Source organism: Cotesia typhae, unplaced genomic scaffold, assembly GCF_013202065.1.
Source record: "Cotesia typhae breed Kobodo isofemale line unplaced genomic scaffold, CoteBio_Ctyphae contig_48, whole genome shotgun sequence".
NCBI lineage: Eukaryota > Metazoa > Arthropoda > Insecta > Hymenoptera > Braconidae > Cotesia > Cotesia typhae.
Window position 1 is genome coordinate 6,510,411 of NW_027423756.1, and position 26,377 is coordinate 6,536,787.

General features: G+C 30.7%; 1 protein-coding gene across 4 annotated transcripts in view; it reads left to right on the forward strand.

Moving 5' to 3' along the window:
* The window catches only part of Dac (dachshund family transcription factor), a 202,265-nt gene that overhangs the window by 139,827 nt on the left and 36,061 nt on the right, over positions 1-26,377 (forward strand). For all 4 annotated transcript variants that reach the window (XM_074246324.1, XM_074246326.1, XM_074246325.1 and 1 more), the window contains one exon: positions 17,343-17,426. In XM_074246324.1, the coding sequence (XP_074102425.1) occupies positions 17,343-17,426 (84 nt within the window). The remainder of the gene's footprint in view (positions 1-17,342; positions 17,427-26,377) is intronic.

The following is a 26,377-nucleotide window of genomic DNA, read 5'->3' on the forward strand; positions in this document are numbered from 1 at the left end:
TTGTAACGGTTGACAATCGTGAGGGAAAACAATCGCCAACCCGTACGAATCAAAGACGGAGCGAGCAGGCGACGTTTTCGTCGAAGCGCCGCGCGTAAAACGGTCAATCGACGCGCTCTTATAAAAATGACTATAACTCGAAAACTATTCGGAATTTTTCTATAAAATTTGAAATACATAATTTTGAATATATAAACTTCAGTTTAATGAAAAAAAAAAAAAAATTTTTTTTCCGAAATTTTACAGTGGCTATCCCCCTTAACTTCGTAAAAATGAGTAAGAATCTATCTCTACACAATCTCTGATTCTTAAAATTAAATTTGATAACAATTAAAAATATTTCCATCGGTATTTACTCTTAACTATCTTATTATTTTTATTTAAAGTAATCTTTATTTAAAATTTTCTCTTTTCGATATATTACAACGCACTCTAACGTTTACACTGAGAGACAAAAAAATATTTTTGTTAAGAATTATCAAGAATATATTTTCTTGTCTGAAGAATTGGTCGAATTGATTAGAATATAACTTATATTTTATTTAAAAAAAAAAAAATTATTGATTTTTTCTCAAATTATAGTAAGAACATATTGATGTTTTTTTTTTTTTTTTTTTTTTTGAAACATTAATAAATTAAATGGTTCATTTCAAAAAATTTTTGATAAAAAAATCTTTACCTGGAAAATAGATATTTTTTTTTTAGTGTAACAGAAATAGAAATAATTTAAACTTCCAATCAATGTTAATAAAATTAGGAGAATCAAAATGTTGATAAAATTCAGAGATAAAAATTTGCACTATTTAACAAATATTTTTGACTCAATTAAGAAAGACTGAAGCAAGTGAGGCTCCAAGAGTCTTACAAAATAGAAGAACAGAACGTGGTCTCGATGCACACCGTCGTTTAATTCCCTCGGGCCATAAACCTCTGTTACTTGTTTCTGGTTCTTAATCTTTAGGCTTCCTCACCACCCGGGCCGACAACGAGGACGAGCCACGACCAAGCAGCAACGGCTTATAACATGTAGAATATAGCAAACAGCAAACAGCATATGGACAACTTTGTTCGGAGACAATATGACCGCATCCGAATAAGTAAGACTGTATGGGGTATGGGGTATGGGGTACGGTGTATACCCACCAGATAGACGGTATCGCAGATCCTCAAGGAGATAACCCACGGCACGGATCTCGGGCTTATATTAAACGACGCTAAATGTGTATAAAGACTGGCCAGAGGAGGCAATCAGAAGCGCCAGTTAAGGAGCCCCGGCCCAACAAAGAGGACTCTCCAGCCAAACTCCCTGAGGTGGAACGAGGACGGAAAGAGTTGTGGATTGAGTTGTAGCCGCGAGTGGAGGATCTTATGTAGATTCCTTGTAGATCGTGCACCCGATTCGATCGCGATCGCATAGAGGTACCGGGTTAATTAAAATTGTACCCGGTAACTGAGGGTGGAGATGAATGTAAGAATATAAGAACCCAGATTTTTATACTATAGAATTATAATAATAATAATGATGATAATAATAACAATAGGAGTAATGGAATAATAGCCTCTTGATAAAGATTTCAGCTTGGCTTTTTTGTTCAATTGAAGTTTCGGATTTTTATCCTTTTGGTGTTTCCAAGATTTTTTATTAGAGATTTTTAACGCGCCTGTATTGTTAAAAAAATTTTAATTTTGTCGTAACAGTATTTTTTAATTTTTTTAAAACTTTTTTGAGTCTTTTTAAAATTTAATTTTTTATTTTTTATACACAAAAATATTTTTTTGATTTAAAAAATTTATTTTAAAAGGATTCGATTATTTTAATTAAAAAAAAAAAAAAAAAAAAAAAAAACTGATGACTTGAGCGAATCTTAGAGGGGTTTGAGACTTATTTTTGATGATGTATAAAATAACAAAAATTCAAGCATTATTAAATTTTTTGAAACATTATAAGAAAAAATTATAAACTTTAAATTGATGAAAAATTTAAACTATACATAAAAGAAATAATAATGAAAAAATAAAAAATAAACATTAAATTGCTTACTTAAAGTACTAAAAATGCAACAATATGGACACAGTGAAAAAAAAAAAAAAAAAAAACAGGACGTGTTGTCTTGATATGATTTGAGAACTCCTAAAATCAATTCGAGCTAAATACTTAAAAACAAAAGTAAAATTTTGAACAAAATATATTTTTTTTTTTTTGATTAGTAGTATTTTTTTCACTACAAAAAGTAACAAATGAGAATAATGATCATAAAGCATACGCTATTGTAGAGAGTGTCTACTTATGTATGTAAGTAAAGAGTAGTATAAAGTTAACATTTAATGATTTATAAATCTAATCGTATTTCACTCAACGCAAAAGTCTTTATTGTGTCTGTGGACGGGCATAAATGTGTCGGGCGAGCAAACAGAAATATTGATATAAACATCCGGTCGTCCACCTACTGAACGTTTTCTTCAAATAATATGCGTATTCATAATACGAAGATGGCCCTCCGGTGGTAGGTATGCTTCTTATTAAAACTCCTTTTATTTTTTATTAACCCGGCACTCAAGTGCGCTGATTGATTTATGGGCAACCCCGGCTAGGCCCTACAGCCTCGACTCTGCTCTCAGCTCCGACTCTGCTCTGCCCACGAGAGTATAAAACCGACAGCCGTCGATATCTCTTTTCTCAATAATCGTCTATTGATCGAATCTACAATCACTTACTCCGGATTTATTCAAAAATTATTGGGGTAATAATTCATTAATTTTTAACTTGTAATCTTCTGCTAATTGTTTTTCTCAATTTGTATATGAGTTAAATTTGATGATACGGCTGCCTCATTTTAAAATACAGTAATTGATCCTTCTTAGATTTTTTATTATTTAAAATTTAAATACCTTAAACAAGTAACTCTTCTAATAAGAAGATGCTCTCTTCTAATAAGAAGATTCAACAACCATGTGCCCTCTGTTGGAGATTTTGAAAACTAACTTCGATCGAAAAATTACATACGAGCATGTTAAGTTATATCTGGATATATTGAACCATATTAAACCCGATATGAGTAGATTAAACCATACATGGACAAATATAAACATATATGGCCATACAAGAAATTTTTTGCTGTCAGAATCGATTATAGATTTTCTCATATTCAAGCAGAATGCTCTTAGCTTTGAAAAAGGCGTAATAAATAAATAAATAACTTTTGAGTATGGGGATCTTTTTTTAATAAATCGATAATTGCTAATAAAGTGAAAAAGATGTATTAACAAAAACATTTATAAGAAAAAAAAAAACATTAGATTGTTTACTCCAAAACTAAAAAATAAAACAACACTAAAAAACAGGTCTAAAAATTTTCAAATACTGTATAGAGTTTTGAAATGAGACAGCCGAGTAATTAATAATTAGCCTAGGTCGTAAAAAAACTTGGCGAACAAAAGAGCAGAACTTGTGTGATATGTTGGGCATATGGGATCAACACACACGAGGATCTAACATATAACCCACGAGAATATGAATATGCATAATAACAATAAATAAATATAAATATAAATACACACGTAAATATTAAAACAGATATGTCCATGAGAGAGGAGGCCGTTTCGGAGCAGATAAACAACTTCCTTTGCATACATCGATTACGCTCGCGGTTCCCATTATTAGCCGCCTATAATTTATTACTTTCCACCTTAATAAGCATAATAGTTCCCATGGCATTGGAGAGCTCATGTTCAAGGAGTAAGGATAAGGATAAGGAGCAGAGGGGGACTGAAAGATCAGAAGAGCTCACTGCCCTTTTTTCCTCTTTTTCAGCCTCCGGCGCTATATTTCCACGTCGTGTGCGTGCACGACCTCTGACCCAGAGACAATCGTTAAGGTAGCACGGGCCTTTAAACGCAGGTATATTTAATTACCTCTCCACTCTTTAGACTAACACTGCGTTGGAATAAACAGAAAATAGTCTACATAAAAATTCAAGTTAAATAATTTGATAAATTCTAAAATCTATTTTATTATAGATAATTTTTTGAGTTTTTTAATTAACGAATTTTCATTTTTAGGCGACACTAGAACATACTTTCGCGCTTAAGGCATGAAATAATTATATGTGTATGTTTTGAATTTAAAACAACTGGTGGTTTCCTCCCCCCTCTCCCCTGCTGTGCTTGACACGCGGTTACAGGTTTATAAGTCAGAAGCTTTTCGAATCGCCGCAACAAATTGTGTCTGTGTGCTTGCTAGGGTTCAGACTTTGGGAAGACGTATCGTAATGTAGGATTCAAGTGTGAGTGTGTGGGTATATGTTTTATTGGTGGATGTTTAACATACGTTGTGTGAATTAAGCGTCTGAGTGTTATGTAGTGTAGAGGATATTTTTATGGCATGAAAACTGTACGCCCGGTCCCAATGTTGCTACATGGTGATTGAAATGCGGGTTAGTGGTTAGGCTCCCGCTTTGTCAGACAATTCGGCTGCATGTCCGACAATGTCGCGGCTACTGAGAGTTACTCAAGAGCTTTTTCATTTTTTTTACAGGTAATCTTTTTAATAATAAATTAAGTATTTTTATTATATTGCGTTCCTGACTTCAATAATATTAAATTAATTTTTTTTTAAGTAGAAAAAATTTCAAAAATTTGGGGCTTAACTTGTTCATAAATTTTGTATAGTAAAAATTTTTTTTTCAAAATTTTATTTCACCAAATTAGTTTTAAAATTTTAATGTTTTCAAACTATTATATAAATTATTGCCATTAATAAATTTTTTTATAAATTTCTATACTGTAAAAAATTATATTTGATTTGTTAACATAAATTTCAAATTTATAGTTGAAAAATGAGTAATTTTTTAAAATTTAAATAACGAAAAGTCTTATTTGTTAAAACGAAAACAAACTGATCATATTTATGGTGTTAATTAAAATATTTTTCAGTTTATGAAATTAGTAAAAAAAAATGAACATGCCTTGAATCTTTAGGAACGCAAACAACTTTCATAATAATGCATGCGCATGATTTACAAAAAATGTAGCTTAATTATTAAAAGGATTACCTTGGGTAGTTGGTTAAAGTTATTTTTATTTGTGTAGTTTTTTTGAAAAAAAAAAAAAAAAAAAAAAAAAAAAAAATGATGAGACCTTTCTTACACGGGCTAGTGCTGCGAATGAATTTTTAGCGGATTTTTTATCAAGACTGTGGATAATTGTACAGAGAAAAGGGCTCGTTATCCTCGTTAATTCCGTGGGTTATAAGTATAAGGATAAGTAGTAAAAATAAAGGCTTGCTGGGTGGACGTGGCGAAATCGAGCAGGTATGTGTCACAGTGGATTCCACGGTGGCCGATCGCGGAATAAAAATAGGTAGAACAATACAATGTCTTGGTGGCTGGCTGGACCTTTGTAGACTGGAGAGTAGAGAGTGGAGAGAATCTTTGGTGGAAGAAAAGACGGTGGTTGTTGCTGTTGTTGGTTCCCACCTCTTGTATGTGAGCACGACTGAGTTAGCTCTTGCACGAAACGTATACGGGATTGTCAATTAAAGAAACCAACGGCTTAGCTTAGCATAAGGCACCGATACCAGCAAGTGTTGGTTCGATAGCTTAGTCTGTAAGACAGAGATGGTAACAGCAGAAAGGTAAAAATAAAGAGCAAGGATAGTTGTGTATATGTGCAGTGGTCGATGAGAAGAAAGCGAAGAATAAGCGAAGAGGCGGAGGATGGGAAAATTTAAGACGAGAAGAGAGTCCGGGGTCCAATGGAGACTCCAGCTCGAGAGTGGCTCGTTTGGTCGAGGGTGGATAATAAATTATAGCTAACACGGACAACAACCGCTTGATTATTTATTTAACAATAAAAGAAGCCCCCGGGGCTTCACCAGCGTACGTCGTGTTCTCATTGGGATCTCTGAAATATAATGACTGAGATTTGTTGCGTTACGTTGTTACGTTTTCGATTCAGACACAACAATTTGATACAACACGGAAAATTTTATTTTTATTCACTAGTCTTTATTTTTTTCATATTTTTTTCTACTCAATCATTTTTTTAGTTTTTTATTGTAAAGTATAATTTCAAATGTATAATTGTCACGCATGCTTGAGTAGTATAATGTATTCATTTTTTGTTTTAATTTTTTTAAGTTTTACTGACTTTCGATGTAGGTAATTAGTTGAATTTTTTGGAAAATAATTACATTAATAATTAGAAAAATATGATATAAAAAAAATTTTGACTGAATTATGAAAAGTTCAAAAATGTATAATTTAATGATTAAAATTTTTGAGATCAAATAACTACAAAGGGACTACTTTTAAATAAATTTAATTTAAAATTTTTTTCTAAAATTAATTCTAAAAAAACAAAAAAGATTTTCGTAATTTGTCAAAATTACCTTAGATTTTAATTTTCGATAATGAAAACATTTGTTTTCCAAATTTTTTTAAATTATCCATCCAATTAATTTGATAACCTTTAAAGATTTCCTTAAAATTAAAATTAAAAATAATTCCCGCTATAAATTTCAATAATTTTATTTTTTTTTGACCTTCAATAAAATCAATTTCTTTTCTTCTATTTCTCACACTCGATATCATTTTAATTATAATTAAATTAAGTGACCTTTCAAACAGTGAATAATTCACTAATTAATCATGATATCGATGAGTAATCACTTGAGTAAAACGCGGAAATATTGAAATAATGAAAGCTTTCACCGGCAACATTTACATTGAATGATAATAATGTTTACTTTTATTTAAACAGTATACTCACATCCAATAAAATCGATAATTTACCGGCAATAAAAAACAACATTTCAATTTTTACCTTTCTGGTGAAGCTCCAAGCTCCAGTGTGTCATTAACGACTTTCGTTTACTACATTGTAATATAAACAGTAGAAAAATATATGCATATTGAGTTACATGTTGGTGTAGGTATAATTTAATAATAAAATAACAAAATGAAGCAAATAAAATAAGAGACTACCATTATTTGTCACTGCATTAGTATGAATTAAAATACTCCACACCGGACACTTAAATCTCAGCTAATTTATTTGACTGCTCTTTCGAATCATAAATACATACATTTACATTTACATTTACATTTGTATATTTATTTTACTCGTACAATTAATTAAACCCGCGATAAACGATTGGGTGGATTTGCTTTTAATTTATGCCGGTTCTGCAGTTGTGCCTACACATAAATATAAATACTCTTATATTTCACTCAATAATAAATTAATTAATATTTTTATTATTTCATTATTTTCATCTGCTTTCTCTTTATTAAATCTTACATACCTTATTCTTTAAATGCTCAATTATCAATTCACTTATTTATTATTAATTGTTAATTGTTAATTATTATACATCAATGGCGCATGGGCAGTGACTGTAAAAGTAATAAACTTTCTAGTTGAAAATTAACATACATACAATTTTATTTACTGCAGAAAATATTCATAATCAAATAAAACAGGTGTTGTGACAAGAAGTACTCGATAGTTGTGGATTAAAATCACCGTGAGAATTTCGTCAAACTGATATCATGAGTCAGGATTTGATTTTTAACTAATCATTGATTATTGTCACAATAAATTTTCTTTCGTACAAGTTTTTCTTTGAAAAGTTGAAAACATTTTAACTAAAATGAAAATTTTCTAATTTTTAGCGAATTTTGATCAAAATAAACTTTTTTACATAGAAAATACTAAAAAAAATTTTATTCAAACAAATGAAAAAAACGATTTAATGGTTTTAAAAAATAGCGAACTAAAAAATTAATTTTTTGGAAAAAATAATTATGTAATTAAAAAAAAATTATATTAACTTTTGGATCAAAATTGTAATCACAAATTTTCAAACAAGAATCAATTGAATAATTTTAACCTATAAAAATATTAATTATTTTTTCTCAAATCTTTATAAATTCAATTTAAATTCCAAAACTCATTTCTCCTCACTATTTTAATTCTTCAACTTTTCAATTCTCCAATAACAATAAACTTTTTCCAATATAAATTATCTAAAATTTTCCACTAATCTCAAATTCCCAATCCTCTAAAATCACAAAAAAATAATTACAACTTCCGACTATCAAACCTATAAAGATAGTATCAGCGCGTAGGTGCGCGGCATCCTCCGGTGATGTCTTATTATACCGGACAGTTATTTACGACCGCGAATCCCGAGTTGGGAGTAGAGTCTAAAACAAACCGCCTATATACTACGCTATGCATAAATAAAAACAAAGAAATAAAAATAAACACACAAAGCAAAGAGGAAAGAAATAAAGAATAGAATAAAATAAACCACTCACTGAAGCTCAACAATATAAATAATCATAGGTATATTCATTATCATTATCATTACTATTACCATCAGGCATTAACTTAAGATTCAGTGAGTATGAATTATTTCAACTCCATCCACAATTATATTATTCTCAAACAATTATCCACCGGAATAACATTTTTTATTTCCTCATTCGCTTTAATATTATAATCATCATCATTATTATTGTTATTATTACATATGTTATGTTTAGTAGTTGAATTTGCGTGTCTGCACCTCCCGGTTCGTTTGCGCTCTAAGTTCTCGAGTACTACGTGCGATAGTTAATAGTTCATAGCTCTCTATTCTATTTCTTCCATCTATCGTTATTTTATTTCTTAATTCAAGCTTTCGTATTTATATCGAGTGTAAGAGTCGTTGGTGTTGCCGAAGTATGAAGATCGAGATACCCAGTGGTTAATTAAAATTATTGTTTGAGTTAATTACGGACCACGAGCCCGAGTGACATGTATACTGCATACTGCATACTGCATACTGCATACAACTCAGGAACTCGGACTTCAAATTCCGCCTCCGTGTTTTACAAAAAAGTGTAAGAATTACATTTAATTTAATTAAGTAACGATAGAGAAATATATTATGCTATAAGAAAAAAACCAAGAAAGATAAAAAAGAATTGTGGAATAAGTAAAGTCCCTCGTATTTTACAACGCGTGCCATTTCCGGCGCACGCAATACACTTCCTCGCGACGCCCTTACTACATAAATTGCGTCTTGCCATTCCGTTTTGTATGCCTACGTCTATATAATATAGTATAATGTATTTTGTGTACTGCATGCTGCAAACATATATGTATCTTGTGTGTATGCAAACAATTCCGGGCTCGCATGGGGTATGGCTCATGGCTCGAGTAGTCTTGATAGACAGAACGCACTCGTAATAACGATAACGATCTGAGCAGGTCGTGGCAGAACCTTGTTATGTGCCAACAGCTTTTTAATTTTCATTTTTGAATGATATTGTGATTAAAGGGGAGCAAATTTTATATAGATATATCTACGGATTTATTTCTTGTCGTTATTATCGTTCTGTCTTTTGTTGATTTAGTTACGATTAAATCTTTAGAAGTTATTTTTTAATTTTTTGGTTCGTGTCCGTGGTTAATTATATAATTATTAAATTCGTAGGCAGAAGAACCTGGTGAATTTAAGTCTTTCAAAATTTCCAGTAGATTTATGTTTAAGGTTTCATTAATTCATTACTAAAACAATTATCAATTTTAATAATATGTATGTGTAAATATTTTTGTTGAGCAATTGAGAATTATCTTCAAAATTTTACATAGAATTTTAGCAAGTAATTTTTAAATCATTAAACTGATAGTGAATTTTTTACAATTTTCTAATAAATTTTCACACTGAAAAAAAATATACTTAATTTTTCACTAAAATATTGCAAGGCGAGTAATTTTATAATATTTTAAAGATGAAAACTTTTATTGAATTTTAATTTAAAGACGATAAATTTGAAATAAAAGTTTATAAAAAAAATTTTCACAATTTTTACTTTTGCAAATGCTATTAACTTACGAGTCAGGACGATTAAAAGTAAACTTTTCATTAAAAATTTCACTCAGAAGAATACTTAAAGGAAAAATGTCAATCACAATTATTTAAACAAAAAACTCTAATTCTATTAATGTAAAAGTAAAATAATTAAACACCTTTCACAGTCATCAATAAAAAAAATTCAAAAAAATTATTTTATTAAAGATTCGATTCTTTATAAACAGTAATAAAAAATAAAAAATGGTTCTTCAGGGTGGCAGGGCCGCTTTATTGAGCAGCCAATAACTCGCGTATGGGCATTGAAGTTCTTTTTGTCTGCGAGCTATCTTTAAACGCGAAAAGGCTCTCGGTGGTATCTTTCGTCTCAGCCTCCTTCGGCCTTTAGCCCCTCAGCCAGAGTCCCAGCGAGAGTTTAAGTCAAACAAGGATGCCCATAGTATGATACTGGATTGGACTGGGTGATGCACAAGGTGCCGCGACCTCTTACTCTCTCGATATCGAAAAGCTATTCCGTAACTTTCATTTTTCTCCTTTTGCTTAACTTGTATTGGTTTTAGTGCCAACAAAAATTCCGAGATTAGTCTAACACATTAAATCGCGGATACTTGACGTAAAACATGTTTAATATATATTTTTAAGAGTCAGCCTTTTTCCCTCCCCCTTCCCCTTCCTCTTACTCGGCGGTCGCTCGCTCCAGAAATTAAATGGTATGTTTAATTAAATCGAATTGAATTAAAATGTAAAGGGTATATGTGTATACATATAAAAGTAGGTGGGCGGTTTTTGTTTGCTTTAATTATATTATCTGAAGCTCTATATATGTAATAAGAGAGCACTTAATATTTTTATAGAGATAATTCAAACAAGAGCATATATTTTGTATTGTATGTATTTTGTGCGCGTGCTGGCCTCCACGAGGTTAAATACGGGCAGATGCAACGTTCACAAAACTCTTTATTACGTTATATCAGTTAAAAGCTACTGTGATTACCTCCATGCTTTTCTCTATACACAATAACATTTTTTTTAATTTATATTGTGAGTTCACATTATTTAATAACTCCAAAGGGCTGTTTTTATTTTGTTGAAGGGTCGAAAAGTCTATTGATTCCAAAATTGCACTCATGATATCGATAGTGTGTTCAAAAAAATTATCCTTTCATTGGGCTGAAAAATTAACTAGATTAAATTACAAATTTTTATTATCTATAAATGAAATTATTTTAATGAAGGTCAATTTTTTCGCTTTAAAAATTTTGCTTATTCTCGATTTCTAAATTACAGAATTGAGTTCTTTTTATTTAAGGTGGACAACTATTATGATTTTAATTCAAAGCATATTTATTAATTATAAAAAATTTTTTAATGTAACATACATATGTAAGTTATTATAGAAATATTGAAAAATCATCATATCTTCTCGAAATCATTGATGGAACTGAAGTACAAATTTTCCAAAATTACATACAAAAAAAAATTTCAATCTTAATATCTTAAACTTTTTTTTTTCTGTTAATTTGTTCAGTCTTTCATGTTTTTTCATCAAAAAATGAAATCTCTTTTAAGGAATATAAAATTTTCCAATTAATTCCAAAAAGTACAATTTTTTTTCAACACAATAGAACGTTTTATTTTATAGTGATGTTTTGGACTTTTAAAAAAAACAAAATTTTTGTTTTTACCTAAAATCATAATTAGTCTTCCAAGATGAGCAATTTTTTAAATTAAAACAAGAAAATATGAGAAAGTATTCTTTATATAAATTTTATCATTGTATGCCAGTTAATTAAAGACGAAAACAATAGAACAAAGACGGACTTGCGAATGGTAGACAGTAGACAGTAACTAAGATGAATTTTGAAATACTGGTACTTAGTCACTTAGTACTTAGCTCTTTGGGCGGATGCTAATATCTAATCCTATTTGGGGGAAATCCGTTAATGGTTAATGGGAAGCAAAGTGGTCAGCGACCGGAACAAGTCCTAAGTCCGTCTTAAATCCCAGAGGAGGGAAAACTGCTGGAACAACTACTTCCAAGTCCTTGTTCTCGCGGGGAGTAAATCCCGGACGAATAATTATTGACTGGTGCTTATAACATAATACCAGAATCTACATACTCTCCGCTCTCTGTAGCAACACAACAACAACAACAACAACAACAACAACAATAACAATAATTATAATAATGTATACTCTATAAACTTTGTCGGAATCTATCCCCGACAAATCTCAATATTAAAACAACTCTCCATACTTGTAACTCATTTTCATTCTCATTACACACTGCGTTCTGTACAGAGTAGTATAGTACAGAGTCTCCTCGCATCATACCGCCCGCGGGTTCCGTACATTGAGAAATTATTACCGCGCTGCATCGTTAATTATCGAGAGGTAATCAATGTCAGTGTCAATATCAGCGGACCGCAGATTCCCTTCAAGTCTATTATCTTTATTTTCAAATCATGCTAGCTTAAAACACTCCTCCCATTACATCCATAATTAATAATCAATCCGACGCCCTTTCTTCAAGTATCGGTAAAAATAACTCATGTAATAAGGTACTAAATTATCGTATATTAATATTATATTATAATATGTTGGGTTGTTTTTTCTTCGGACAGTAAAATATTAATCGACATAATCGATCCGTAGAAAGATTTCATTTAGAGTGACAATAGAATATCTGTGCAAGGTAGTAGCTAGCAAACTTCCAAGTCCTTAATCATTATTCAACTATAATATTAAAGGGTAGAAACAATAATATCCTAACTCCGGTTGCCCTTATATAGTGCACAGTAAAGACCTTCTTTGCTTAGGTAAATACTACCAACGGATTACGTCAGATTACTTCGATAAATTTATGTTTTGCTCAGACGTTATATAATTTTAATCTCAATTCTCTATTTTTTATTAAATTATTAACTTAATAATTAAAAGAATCAGGAAAATTATTTACCAGGCATAATTCCATTTTATAAATTTTTTTGGTGATTGTCAATTTTTTACATTAAGTTTTTGAAGCTTTGAATAGTTTGTTGGTTTTACAAATTTGTCCATTAAATCTCGAGCATCTATTTAATGTTTTATTCAATACAATAATAATCATTTCTACATTGTTTTTTGGTCAAAATTTTTTTATTGGTTCAAATTTGGTCATTTATTTTGATATTATCACATCCTAAAAATTTCACATTTGTTATAAAAAAATATGCAAATAAATTTGAAAGAAAGTTTAATTCAATTATTAATTATTATTGAACAAATTTTGGTTCAATAATTTAACGATGTTTTTAATCACAATACACGTAATTTGAAAAATTTTTAAAATGATATCTCACTATGATAACACCAATAATATTATAAATAAATAGATGGATTCATTAAGCTATTTAATACTTATTTTTTAAATTGAGAATTTACAAAGAAATAAATAATTGTCATTAATTTAATAAAAATTTCTTTATTTATTTACCATTAAAAACCATTTAAAATTTTATATACCCATAAAAAGGAAACAAAAATAGACTTATCCATCGATATGTGAACAATTTATAACTATTTCGGAAGTATAAAATTTGATCCTCGAAACTCCTGACGGGCATTATAAGTATTCAATTTGAATACTAACCAGAACGTATAAACTTTATCCATGGTCTCGTTATTGCCAATTTCAAACATGTTTCGTTCACTTTGTACGACCGTTTATATTATTACCCATTTCTCTTTGCTCTACTACACTCAAATACTTCACCCCCAATATCATACTATTCTTATAACTTATAACTTGTAAAATTAAAAAAAAAAATATCATACATAAATTACAACTCGTTACATCTATCGTTAAAAGTTACACCCATTATAATTATATCGATCCCACTTTGCAAAACTAAATTATTTCAATTTTCATTTCAGAATAAAATAGAGAAAGTTTGCGGTGAAATTATTTTGAATAATGCAAGTGAGAAAAGAATATTGAAATAACGTACTGTGTATTACGTCTGGGCTTGCATTAAAATTGCAAGGATTAATATCTTGGCGTGGCCTCTAGTCGTTCCACTTAATGCCTCTGTTCTCTTATAAGTACACTTACCATACACGTGTACTAGTTCTTCTTGGTCCACGGTGGCTCATATTTAATTTCATTCTGTCGCGACGACGGTATGCACCGTTACGGTACCCTTGTGGCCCGACGTCTTCACTTTAATCTCTCATTTCTTTAAGAAATTTTCATTCTTAAAAGAATATTTCCCCACAGCCACTCAGTCATAACACTCGAGCTTCAGTCGTAGACATTATTCTTATTTCAATTACCTTCACTAGAGGTTGCCACCGCGGTCGCGCCTCATAAACTCTCAATAAAACTTTTACGAACTCGAGTATATTATAATAACACCAGAGTTACATTTAAAGACTCAATTCAAGCGATAATGTCATATTGAGCATGATAAATCAATTAAAATTTAATGAGGAATTTATTCTAATGATCTGCATTGTTATTATATAATTAAATGAATTAGTTAATGTCCTGGATTTAACTTATTGGAGTTAAAAAATTTAGCAATTGTTTAGTTTCACGGCTTACAATAATGTTTCAGGATTGAAGGTAACATCAGGACCAACATAGTGTGTTGCGAATGAAGTATACGAATTTATGATGTAATGAAAAATATTTAAAATAATGTTTTTTTTTTTTTTTTAATTTTCATGCTTAAGCTATGACTCGGTTATTGCGACTTCAGATAACTCAAGGTGATTTTGATAACTCAGTTTATAACTTCCATACTCACGAAAAGTTGTTAAATTTTTTTGTCAAGTTGACTCGAAAAACTGATTCATGATTTCATTTTTGCAACAAATTCACATTACTTTCCATAAGAAATTCTATTTTGTTGCATTAACCAAAATTATTTAATTTTCATAACTAATCGCTGCGTATTCAAGATTTTAGTTGCGACATAATTTTTTTTTAGTAATGGATTAATTTCTTCTTAAAAAATATTTGTCAGGTAAATTCTTCTAGATCAAAAAAATAAAAATCTAAAAAAGTAAACTTTGGGATTTTCACTTGAAAATTTTCTTTTGCTTTTTTTTATCTATCAAATTAAAACTTACTTAGAAATTAATAAATAAATGATTCACGCGATATTGATTTGTCTGAGAAGTAAATTTGCGATTTGCGGTAATATTGACAGGGAATGATAATATGTGCATGACACACACTCGGAACGTATATGTAACCTAAGATATTCCGTACATTACCCGAGGGAGTTACTCCCAGAAACAACAATCGTGTCAATTGCTTTAGGCGACGATTGTCGTTTTAATAGTTAGTATGTATGACTTGTGAATAAATTTCTCATTTTATTTCTTGTTTCTTTTTTTGCACATAATTTTGAAAATTGCTACAGATAACAATGAACAATATAATCGCAAGGGAAGATTCTATTGATGTAATTCTGTGACTACAACATATTAACTCATGACACAAAAAAAATTAGCAAAAGTATTCCAATAGTTTTGATTAAACTTCAATATTCTTTCCCTGTAGTCACGCCGCCGAAGAATTTCCAATAATATCTGAAATTGACTCCAATGTTCGCAATTTAATTATTTTAATAACGAACGGTTATTACATTCGCTAAAGAATAAAAATGACTAGTAATAAAAGTGATATTTAGGTAATGGAAGACACTCTGATGAGCCATTCCGAAATTGATAACCCGATAAGCGACACGTAACAGCAAAGACCGAGGGTTATAGGCTGCGAAAATTTCGTGCGTTACGACGTGCACGGCTCATTACCCCGAACGTAATTCGGAGATTGTTGGCCTTGTGAAGCTCTCGATAAAACTGTGAGGGCAAAAAAACGCCCTATTTTTTTTCCAACTTTCGCTTTCTTTATATCCGAATTAGCTTGATTCACCGCAAGTGATTTCAACTTTAGTCAGTTTAACCAGTATATGATTGCAAGTAGCTTAGATTAATCAAAAAAATGGTTTTCTATTGTGCTAAAACGATATTTGAAAATATTTGTAATCAAATTGATCAATTAGTTCTTATGAGTTATGTTTAGCGACTAAAGTGGTTAAAATACATTAAAAAAAAAAATGATTTTACTGACAAAATAGAAGTAGATTTTTCAGAGCTGGCAAAAGTGTGCAAAATTATTCATATGAATACAATATCAAAATTTTATCAAATCATTGGAAGATTAATTAATGAACTTTTAAATGTATTTTATAGGAATTCAATAATTTATTGCGTTTAGGAGTTATTTTAAAAAGAGTCAATCAAAGTGTAATGTAATTTTATGCATTTATTTAAAAATTAAAAATTTTCGATATTTCTAAACAATTTTACTGATTTGGCTCATCTTTAAAATTGATTTCATCAAATTTATATACTATATCGATGAAAAAAATTCATTAGATTTGTTCGATTCAAAATAATTAAATTATCTAAAATTCTCTTCCTTTTAAGATTTTTGTCTTGAATCAAGAATCAAATTCTTTTATGTAAAATTTATTTAAACTAAGAAAAAATTTTTAGATCAAAAAATTTTTTTATTCAAAATAACTAAATTCTTTAAAATTATTTTTATAATTACAAATTTTTTACCTTGAATCAAGCCAAAAAATTCTCAGATCAAGTAAAATTTTGAGATTTTAGTCGTGAACGAAATTACATACAACTTTTAAAAAATAATTTTTCAAAGTTTTTATACTTTTAAAACAATTTAATCCTTAAAATTGAAACCCATAATTATAAGCAAGCTTTCTGCCCTGGATCCAACAATAATCAGTACTATTGTAGTCAATGCATTATAAATTACAACAATAACAATGTAAACATTACTCGGATGTTGGGTGTATTCACTTTGGTAGTAGTTGTATCTAACGACCCTCGCCGAGATTCGAAATGGCTAATTTAGCGTGGTGGCTCCCTGGGGGATGCAACAACTGAGTGAAGCTGAGCAAACAAGAACAACCAGAAACGGAGCTTGAGACAAAGACGTAAGACACGGGGAAGGAAATGGAGATAGAGATGAAGATGGGAATCGCTTGTATTACCAAACCAAGATACCAACTAACTTCCTATTCCCCGGAATACCAAGATACTTTAGAGAGCCAGCAAGAAGAAGAGTAGAATTTCCATGTCTTAATATAATTCTATTAGAGGTAACTATGCGAGCTCGAACCAGCTTCGTACCGGCCAGTATTACATCGTTCAATTTAATCAGGAAGCCAGTTAACCGTGCCGCCGATTTATTCCGACATTCTGCTGCTCGATCAGCTGGACTACGATAACTACTTCTTCTACTGCTGCTACTTGCTCATGGACCTGATAGCAAATTAACTTGACCCAATAAAAATTAACTTCTTCTTTCTCTTATTTTCTGATTTAATTTACCAATTTGTGAAAATTTAATCATTTGTTGAGAATTTTATTTTATTTTGTTGTTCATTTTATGTTTCAGCTGAGCTGAAGATGGATGTTCTCAGAGAAAGAGAAGTCAAGGACAGCCTCGATCGACAGCTGCAGGATGAACAGAAGACTAGAAGTAAGTGGAAAATTAAATTAAATATTAATAAATCACTGACGAAAGTTAGTTGGAAAATTTTTATTTTTTAAAATAACTAATACAAAATTTGAAAAAAAAAATTATTTCAATTTCAAAAATGATTATTTAAATAAAATTTAAACGGGGATTAAATTTCCACCGTTTGGAGGAACATCAAGTCCTACGGGTCCAAAAAAAATATTTAAATATAATAGGGCAAATGTTATTTTCTTCCATCAATTACTACATCCAATATTACTAAATATTTTGAAACTTTTAAACGCATACTTCCTCCAAACATTATGCACAAATTTTATTCGTACAAGTAATAAGTATTGATTCTTGAGGCTGCTGGAAGAGGAGCAAAGTTGGGAGTATAGTTGTTCGATTTGTGAGGTAATAATCGACTGGGACTGGGACTGGGACGGGTCATCGAGAGTATGACGGATAAGAGAGGGTTTGGGGTGTATTGAATGTCTCGAACGGGTTTCATAGCACTCGGGGGGGTTAACTCGGTAATAAATCAAGAAGCCGTAGAGACACTGAGCCATAAAGTCTCCGGCCATCCTATTATTCAGTGTTGATGCTGTTCCTTCTCTTTGGGTACCTTGGTATGGTCTGAGATGCCAGTAGATAACATGTAACACGTAACAAGTAACAAGTAATATGTAATTATAACTATAACTATTATAGTACATATTGGCAGAACTGGTAGCATCGTTACTTCGACCTTCCACCCTTATTCAGTTGGCGACTTCGACTTAGGATCCGAGTAATGGAGGAAGGAATGGAACGGAGCGAACCAGAGGCCGTGATCGCTCAACCAACTTTGGATCGGATGTCAGTTGGTAATAGAATAGTTGTCTCGTGTTTATGGGCTAGTTCCTTTGACCGCGGCTTTAAGCTCACCCCTTTCTATCTCTATTCTCAGACGAAATTTTCGGTATAGTTCTCAAATCTTCAATCTGTTTTGAATATTATTACTACCATTACTTTGATTTTGATTGAATACTCCCTTCTCCGTCTTGAAATGGAGTACGTGGTTGGGAATTTTATTTTATTTATACTATTAGCTGTAAAGTCGAGTTAAATCTATTTTTCAAAACTCTGTGGTTCAGTCAAAAAAAAATTTTTTTTCATATTCTTTATTGTCAAATGTCATTTCTGAAGAAAAATATAAAAGGTTATTTAAAATCATCTTCTAATTTTGTTTCTTACTTTTTTTTTGTGTATTTTTATTTTTTAAAGTCTCTTAAATTTTATAAATTTCTAGAATAATATTATAATAAACAAGTTTAGCTTAAAAAAAATTTTGATAAGAGCGATGGAAATAAATTATCCATTAAAATTTTATTTCATATTAAAGTTTCATAAAATTAATAGATGTTCATTCAAAAAATAATAAATAAATCAATTTTTATTTATCATTTTTTTTTTCTAAATAAATAAGAATGAAACAGAACGAATTTATAATTTATAAAACTTATTAATTTCTAAAATAAAAAATCCAAGTTACAGATGAGCAATTTAAAATTTATTGTATACTAAAATCTTCTCCGAAACACGCTGCATATATTTATATAAATTTTATGTATATTGCTTCAGTAATTTTTTCACTTAAGAATTTAAAAAAAAAGTCCCATTTATTAGTATAGATCGATAAATAAGAGAAAAAGTGATTTATGGAGACCCACGATCTAGGTTGTAATATTGTAATATCAAGTGTCATAGCTTGTCCGCAAAATGTACAAGGAGCAGCATTACAGATTCTGCGTGGGTGCAATACAAAGTCGTAAATAAAATATGGCTGGTGACAATACGTGTCGGATAACTCGTTGGATACACGAGCCTAAACAAAGGGGCTGCTGAATGAGGATGAGAATGAAGATGAGGATGAGGATGAAGATGAGTATGAGGGTGCACTGTCCATAGAACAGTGAACAGTCTTTTTCTCCCTCGTATCGCGAACGCAGTTGACAAACGGATCGACAGTTCCCGAGATCGATGACTCGAGACTTTAGCATTTTTTAAACTCTGTAGAATACTCATTTTTCAAACGTCACAGAGTGTTTTCCGATAGAAAAAAACCGAGGTTATGAATATAATAAAAAAATTTATAAATATATATCTATATATATGATATATATGGGAATTATGTTGGGGTTGGAGTATTGTATCAAATTAAAACGCGACAATGGAGTTGTTGGGTGATTAATTCATGGAATTGATGAGCCGAATTTTGTCAAAATACGAATGCAAGGGGAAGTAATTGAGAGTAAAGAATAAGAGTGGGAGCTAAAGTTGAAATAAAAAGAAGAAAAGAAATAAATAGAGAGTATTAGCTCGTCGCTGATGATTCGACAATGACTGCACTATTTTTTTAGTGACCTAATACCCTCGAAGGTTACGGATTGAATTCCAATGACATTGATCGACATTAGGCTTCTGTTCTATTAGATATTTAATGTAGATTATATTGTTCTTTTCTATTTTAAATGGATTACCTTTTCAATGAAATGAAGTAGAGCGCGAATCGATACTTTTTAAACGTGACATCTACATTTACTAATTTTTTATTTTAATAAAATACGAGCTGAACAAAATATATTATACTGTTGTAGTAAAATGTTTTTTAATAATTCAAAGATAGTTTTATTGATTTTATATTTATTACAAACTACAAAGTTTAGTTATATTTTTTAATAAGTTTAACTTTGATTTATCTTCAATAATTAATTAATATAATTCTCCATAACTAACATTGATTTCATTATTATTCAAGAAGTTTGTATTCTTAGTTTAAGAAAAAATGATTTCATTTCAAATATAAAAAAAAGTTACTTAGAAAAAAAAAATTTTGCTTGAGCTTATTTTAAAATGTATTTAAAATTTATTCTCGGTAGTATAAAAAATAAGACAAATCCATAAATTATTGATGTTTTTGATACTGAAATTGAAGTTGACAGAAGAAAAAAAAATTATTTTATAAAGTATAGGCCATTTTATTTAAAAATAGTAAAATTTTTCATTAAATTCTTCAATCAAAAAAAATTTTCTCTTAATATTCAAGTTTTATTTTCTTGATTCGTAAGTAAATTTTCTTGACTTACTTCAAACTAAATATCTCAAAAAATTAATGGAAATTTCAACAGAATATTATTTCTTGAATAAAGTATTTTTCAGTGTTAAAAATAATGAATATTGATATTAATTTTAATCCAAAACTGTTAGTAAAATTTTTAATTCCTCTAAGTTTATTTTTTCAATAATTGCATGATTGATTGCTGATAATTTTGGTTCAGTTTTTGAGAGTGTTAGAGTGATTACAACAATAATCCCGATAAGTTTTATCCCGATATTCCCCTATTGTGTATTTTCATTTTTTTTATGATACGATACGATGTGATGTGATGTGATATAACATAATGTGATGGGACGTGATGAGTTATAGCCTTACAAAAAGTAAATTTGATAAGATCCATTGGATTGGTGGCGAGCGGGAGAAACTACTGGCGAAAAAGCCGAGCCCCGGTGGTAACACGAGCTTGGGACAACAGCAGTCCATTAGTCAACCGACTAGTGTCAATACATGAATATGACAGCTAGACGTGAAATGACCGAGCCTCCGGAAACTCACTGAGACCCTTTCACCCCACATCTAACTCTGTTAGACTTTCACGGCTTTGTGTGCTTGCGTTGATTCTCAAAATTAAATGAACTAAAAACAAAAATTGTAATATTTACAACATATAATCAATTTATTCAATTAAAACTACGGTGTATTGTGTAATTCATAATTTAAAATTTTATTCTTGACTCAACTAATGACCCGGACTGTCAACTATCGAGGATATTTTTCTCAAACTCCACCCTAGACCTTTCAATCCACTTGCCAGTAAAACTAACCCAGGATAAACAAATTATAGCTCTGATCAATAATGTCATAGAATTTCAATGAATTGAGATTATTATCGTTATCGTTATTCGTATTGATAAAATCAAATGATTGTTAGAAATTGTATGTATAATGATTGACTTTTGAATTATTGCGACCCAGTGGATGACATTTAAACAAAGGTTCCAAGACTCAACTCTCCGTAGGAGTGTTTTATTGTTTTTTTTTGTTCTTACAAACATAGAGTGTAAGTCGCTAATTTTTTTTTTAAATTACAAGTTTTATGAATCAAAACATGTGAAAAATTTTTTGATATGGCCTGATATGTTGTGACTTGACATGGCTATATTAGGCCTGATATGATATCATAGGTGTCCATCTGTAATTTTTCAATGAAATTTAGTACTAAAAATCTCCGATAGAAGGCGTATAGTCGCTAAATCGTTTCCTTACAAGAAACTTAAAATCGTCTTTTTAAATCTCTACAAATTTCGATAAAATAAATAATTTTTTTATCCTCGTATTTAGCCTGGAATGGCTAACAAAAGTCACTGCTATAACTGTTGTTGTTATTTAATTACCACAGAAATCTTTTAGCGACTTAAAATTTAGTTAGCGAGAAAACAAGAGAATAGAATGTGAATGTGAATCTAAATCAGAGGGTTCAACTCCCTGGAGTCCCAATTACACTGACACCCGATCCTGGCATCACCGGCTGTTCTGGATAATTCCAGAGGGAGACTCCATGTCCAAGTCCGTGTCCGTATCCATGTTGTGTATAAATCTCAGTCTAGTTGATTGTGCAGTTGCCGAACATAATATTAATAGAAAGTAAAAAAGAGTCAAGTGACGGAATGCCAGAGGAGTACTTTATATTTTTCACATTGGACCAGTCAAACTTTTATTTAACGCAATTCCACAGTCATTATTTTCGGAAATATTAAGTTCAGGGATGGAAGACTTAGTACGTGATTCAAGTCTAAAGACCTGACAACTTTGAAGTTAAAGGACAAAGTGCATGGCAATGGATTCCTTAGCTCTCGTTACGAACAGAGGCAGAACAGCGTCTGGAAAGTAACAAAATGGTTTTGTAGCTAATTACATCGAAGCCGCAGCGCCTTGTAAACTGTCGATGTTTGTGGAGTTAATACAACCAACAACCTGGTTGCCGGTTGATGCTGGTTATTTGTCTGTCAGGCTTCCTACCAGCCCAATCTGTGTCTTATACCCGTGTAGGTATGCCTGACGTTCATTTACTATCTGCTGTTTTACGCAAAGCTTTCGTGGTTACGCTTGCATACACAGACTTAGTTACGAGCTTTTTGTTGTCAACATCTTATCCAATATTACTTTGCTTCTTAATCACAAATACCCACCACCCTTTCATTTTAACTTTTTGTTACGCTACAAACAGATTTAGTTCTGAATATTTGGGTGATAATTATCAGGTTCAGAATTTTAGTTTAATGATTTTTGTTATTAAGTTCTAATTTATTTATAATTACTAGTTGAAAAATCTTAAAAGTGATGGATCTTGTAAGAATTCTTGTGGAGTAATCTTATTTTGGAATTTTTATCTTCACAAATTGCAACGTTTTCTAAATACTTTGTTTGATTTTGATTTTTATGGTTGCAATAGACGCAGGTTTTCTGGCACAAAAAATTTGTATGAGATTTTTTGTCTCATTGGTTGATAAATTTGAAAGTTATCTCAACAAAAATTTTTTTTTTGGTTGTAAGTTCTTGAATATCTTATGTATTTTGAATATTATATTAAGTAGCAAATGTATTTTCTGCAATTATACTTTATTCTAATTACTCGTTTGAAAAATTTTTTAATGAATTATTATAAAGCTTTCGTCGTAGTTAATCGTATTTTCTTTTTAGGAAATCTTATTTTATTTAATTTTAAAATTTATATGAGACATAATTATAAAAATGAAATTTCTGAAAATACATCTACTATAATCTACTTTCAATTTTCAAAATCCAAAATTTTTCGTTGACACTTGATAACAAAAATAATTAATTAAAGTTAAAAAAATAAAACTAAAACATAAAAAAAAGATCTTATCAAAGCGTTGAAAATATCTTTTAAATCCATACCTCTTTGAGGCCTTTCATTTAAATCTTACAAACATTACGGATTCTTTTACCGAAAAGCCATTTCCCTTTACGGTTTCTCCAGCCCACTCCTTAATTTCCAATGAGTCGGAATACGACATGAAACGCTAAACTGCCACAAAGAGCTACCGGGTATAAACGGTTGCTCGTCATAAACCCATCCTCATCCTCATCCTCTTTCATTTTCATTTTCACTCACTCGCTCATTCGGCCCGGCAGCATCAGCACCACCCTTTTTAGCATTCACAACGGCGAGATCGAAGCTTCCTAATGTTTGTCCACTGTTGTGACTCGCTTTCGCACCCTGGTGTCCAGTGCGAGATCCTTGGTCACACACTCACACTCAAACACACCCAAATGCCCCTCTGTATAATAGACGATCCAAAGATTCAGTGAATCAGAACATAAGCATTAACTATTCCTAACAGATCCACACAATGTTATGTAAAATATACCGTTTGCGTCAACTGCTCCGCTTGACAAAGGGATTCCTTGGAGGGTTGCCCTTCAAAGACGTCTCTGTTTTCCCTCAGTCTTTTCTTCACCGTCGGTACACCCAAGCAGTCCTCAGTCCTCATTTACACCCTCGCACTTCACCACAACCCGGGCCGCAGCTTCAAAGCTTCGCTCGAAAAAGTAACCGCTAAATTAGCGCTGACGAAAATATTTCGCGTTATATTTAATTATTCATTTAGTTTAATTAACTCATTTTTCTACGGTTTATTTTTGGATGATTCCTCGCATACGTTGTGCAAATTGATGTTTATTCCTTTTTTGCTTCGCTTGAGGTTTAATTCTGTTCAGGGTCCTTCTTTTTTCAGCCCTTGGTGGTTACATGCAGTCACTTTTAAAAATTCATCAACTGGGAAATTATGTCCTAGCTTATTTACAACAATTTTTTAATAATCATAGGTAAAAATTGTAATTTTTTAATTTATAGATAAAAGTACAAATTTAATATGAGTGTTTTTATTTTTCTCAAAACTTAAATTCAAATTTGAAACTTTTTAATAAAATAAAGAGAAAAAAAAAACAAAAATCTTAATATTTCCTCTAGACACAAAAACTCGAAAATATTATCAGAGATTTCAAAAAATTATTTCTGCTTCCTCGGTTTCAAAAAACACAAAATGTTTTTAGGTAAATAGTACGGAGCTTATTGCTAATGAATTCATACAAAAACCGGGCGTATTTCTTGTGCCATGGGCTAAATTACTTGGTTAGACGGATAGATACATATTCCCGTTGCGCAGCTACTAAGGCAGTATCTTTTCCGTCTACTTCTCATTCTCTTGAAAATAATTAAATAATGCAGCCTGTTGGGTATACGGAAAAATATTCACCAACAACTCAACCGAGTTTAACTAACTTTTATAAATAAAATTACACTCCACCTTCTCCCTCTATTTATTATTATTTTATTATTTATTAAATCGGCTGTGCAGTATTTTGCTCCAAAAATTATATCATTTAATTATTTCAATAAAATCAATTAACTGCTCACCTAATTATTTATTTATTTATCATTATTAATTATTATTATCTAGGTGAATTGATGTCGGAAGGTCTGACGACAATATTAGCAAAAAAAAAAAATATATTTTTTAATTTAATTATCATTTTTTTGGTCTACTTGCGTGTAAATAAAGCTTGTAATTTATAAAGAAAAAAAAAAGCATGTTTAAAAAAATAATAAAGACAAAATAAAAATTGATATCCAATAAAGCGGGCAAGGATATTGCTAGTGATAAATAAATAAATAAGTAAGTGAGTAAATAATAAACACGTAAGGGCAGTAATTTATTATTATACTGTCGAGCGATGATAAAAAAAAATAAAATAATAAAAAAATGAAAACAGAGAATAAACGGAGTAATATTGTCTGAACGCATTTTTTCTCGAGCCGATTATCTGTTAATACTTGCGAGAGAAAGAGATAACATGCGAGGCGTGTGCAATGTACTGTATTACCGATGTGCGTCTATTTTTACGTAAGGGGTTGGTGTATCCACGGACGCGTTGCCAACCGTAATACTAACCCCCACCGACGACAGTATCTGCCGCGAGTATGTAGTATCTTCTGTCTTCTGTCTTCTATCTTGTTTCTTCTATGTTGGATGTGGTATGTAATGCGAAAGAGAGTCAGAGAGTTTATCTTCAAGTGTACGAGGGTGTGTAAGAATGAGATCGAGGACCGAGAACATCGTATACGCCGTGGCGTACACGTACACAATGCATAAACGCTCGCCCGAGGACGCATCAGCGCATTAACAATTATATTACGGAAGCTCACTGTTATACGCCAACGAATTCACATACGCGTAAGAACCGCATACGCCGAATAGAGATGAGCGACGAGAGACGAGAAAACGAGTTGTCGACATCCACGGCCTCAGGCCTAAAGGCCAAGCCAAGGGGTTGTAACGTCACGAGAGCTTCTCTTTCTAGTTACTGAAAAAATTTATAAGATAATACAATATTCAATATCTATGTAGAATGCTTGCTGAGCTTACATGTTCTCGATATTTTTACAGTATGTATTACGTCACTTGAATCTATATAGTTTTATTATTAATTTTATTTTTTTTTCTGTTGAAAGAAAATTTTATTAAAATGAGGCTTTGCCTTTAAGAATTTTTATTACTGTGAAAAATGAAAAATTACTTAATTCAAATTTTTTTAATAGTTAAATATATAATAGAGAAAACTTTTTTTTTTAAATATCAATTTTTCAATATGAACAAACTTTTTTTCACTCCAAAATTATGATATTTTAAAAAAATTATTCTGTTTTTAACAAAATGAAAAAAAAAAATTATAAATTTATGAAGAAAATTCGTGATAAAAATTTTAAATGTACTCAAAATTTTGGTAATATTTTTTTTTTATTAGTGAATTTTGATAATTTTATTTACATTTTTTAGTCAATCGA